The sequence below is a fragment of the Sinocyclocheilus anshuiensis genome, unplaced genomic scaffold (genome assembly GCF_001515605.1).
Source record: "Sinocyclocheilus anshuiensis isolate Anshui unplaced genomic scaffold, SAMN03320099.WGS_v1.1 scaffold1814, whole genome shotgun sequence".
NCBI lineage: Eukaryota > Metazoa > Chordata > Actinopteri > Cypriniformes > Cyprinidae > Sinocyclocheilus > Sinocyclocheilus anshuiensis.
The window spans coordinates 312,902-315,294 of NW_015546028.1; the positions used below are offsets into that span (position 1 = coordinate 312,902).

Consider the following 2,393-nt stretch of genomic DNA (forward strand, 5'->3'; position numbering starts at 1 on the left):
CACACACACACACACACACACACACACACACACACACACACACACACACACACACACACACACACACACACACACACACACACACACACACACACACACACACACACACACACACACACACACACACACACACACACACACACACACACACACACACACACACACACACACTCTGTCAGTTAATGTAATGTATGTATGGCAGAAATGTACGGAAAAATCAATTAAAGATGTAATCAATTAAGGTCAGGTCAGGAATCTTGTTGTAAAATTTAAATTTCAGTTCCACCTATCACTTCCTGTGTGCGCATCTTTTATTTTTAGGTGGCGAAAAGGGGCTGTTAAAAATTTATTTGTCTTTGAATCATTCATTCAAAAGATTCATTCAAACACACTGATTCATCCAGTAATGAAACGAGTGAATCTTGAGTGAGTCATTGAATCATTCCATTCATAAATGCCATGAGGATTTGTTTAGTCGTCTAATGTTTTTTCTTCAGAATTGTGAGAGAACTACAACCTCCATAAAGAAAAAAAGTCTTAGTTTATCCAGAATCGTGCCGCTCTATTTTGCACACAAACAGATCAAGTCTTTATGTAGCCGGCTGATTTTTGTTCACAGTATTCAGCAGCAGTGTTGGGTGTAACTAATTGCTAAAAAGATTTCTATTTTAAATAAATGCTGTTCTTCTGAACTTTCTATTCATCTGTGAATCCTGAAAAATCAAATGTATCACAGTTTCAACAAAAATATTGTGCAGCACGACTGTTTTCAACATTGATAATAATCAGAAATGTTTCTTGAGCAGCAAATCAGCATATTAGAATGATTTCTGAAGATCATGTGACACTGAAGACTGGAGTAATGATGCTGAAAATTGTAAATAATCTTCCTGACTTGGAGAACTCTCTATTCCTCAGCAAATCCAATAGCTCAGAAAAACTTAATGTTGAAACAGAAACTATAAGCTCTCTCTTTTCTAGCACTTTAGATATAGTTGCTCCTTTACGCTTAAAGAAGATTAAGGAAAACAGTCCGACACTGTGTTATAATGAGCACACTAACACCTTGGAGTGCAGCTGGAAGAAAACAAAACTAGAGGTATTTGGTATTGCATGGAGGGAAAGTACTTCCACTTATAGAAAAGCTCTAAACACTGCTAGACATGCTTACTTTCCGTCTCTTTAGAAGAAAACAAACACAACCCCAGGCATTTATTCAATACAATGGCTAAATGCACATAGAAAACAGATTTGTAATACTATTTCACTGCTTTTACTGTATTTTTGATCAAATAAATGCAGCCTTGAGCAGAAGAGACTTCTTTCAGAAACACTGAAAAATCTTACCAACCCCAAAATTCTGACCCTAACAACTGATGAAGAGCAAAACTTCAGCTACAAAACATGTTCAGAGATGAAAACAATGATCAAATGACGATTATTTACATGACACAACCTTCACGTCGGCCCGCAACAACCAATGCATTCAACAAATCATAACTGATAATGAAATGTGTCTGTGAATGGAGAAACACCACCATGATGAACATCACACATTCTTCTGCTGCAAACAATGTCTAAAACTTCACACAAAGTTCAATAAAGTCAGAAAGAATCATATTAATATTATAACTAACTGTGAGTATTTGTGATGGACTGACCAGCGGCTCCTGCTGATCTGCGGTCCATCTCAACCACCTGCGGCTGGACGCCATGGTAACCGTCGCCGGCGCCCATCAGCTGGTCTCCATGGAGACGTGCCATGTGCTGCTCATCGAGGGTGTGTGTGGCGCCTCGACCCCGTGAGCGCTCGAACTCCTCGTGATACTTCGCCTGAGAGAGAGAGAGAGAACGTCACACACACACACACACACACTCTCACAACAAACACATACACACTCTCATGCAAACACACTGCAGGTGTGTGTTACAGTGCGGTTTGGTCTCTGATAAGCCCATGAGTGTTTATGAGCACACGCGTGTTATCGTTCGTCACCCGTGTGGCGTGTCAGTCACGTGTTAATGCGGCGATGTCACACGCAGGCGTCGCCGTGGTCCTGCTACACGAGATTTCTGCACACGCCTCATTTCAGGCGTATCCAACTCTGAGCAGGAGTGACCTTTGACCTCCTGCAGACCGCGCTGGTACTGCACCTGAAACACACACACACACAAGCTTCTTTTAGATCATTTACGTCATTTTTAATTTTAGGTCCCCTAGAGGACCATGGTGAGTGAGTGAGTGTGTGAGTGAGAGAGTGAGTGTGTGAGTGAGTGTGTATGTGTGTGTGTGCGTGCGTGTGTGCGAGCGAGTGTGTGTGTGTGTGGATCTGTGTGTGTGTGTGTGTGTATGTGGATCTGTGTGTGTGTGTGTGTGTGTGTGTGTGGCTGTG

General features: G+C 41.7%; 1 protein-coding gene across 2 annotated transcripts in view; it reads right to left on the reverse strand.

Moving 5' to 3' along the window:
• Positions 1-2,393, reverse strand: part of LOC107698708 (LIM zinc-binding domain-containing Nebulette-like) — a 17,171-nt gene that overhangs the window by 986 nt on the left and 13,792 nt on the right. For both annotated transcript variants that reach the window (XM_016499811.1, XM_016499810.1), the window contains exon 5: positions 1,662-1,833. In XM_016499811.1, the coding sequence (XP_016355297.1) occupies positions 1,662-1,833 (172 nt within the window). The remainder of the gene's footprint in view (positions 1-1,661; positions 1,834-2,393) is intronic.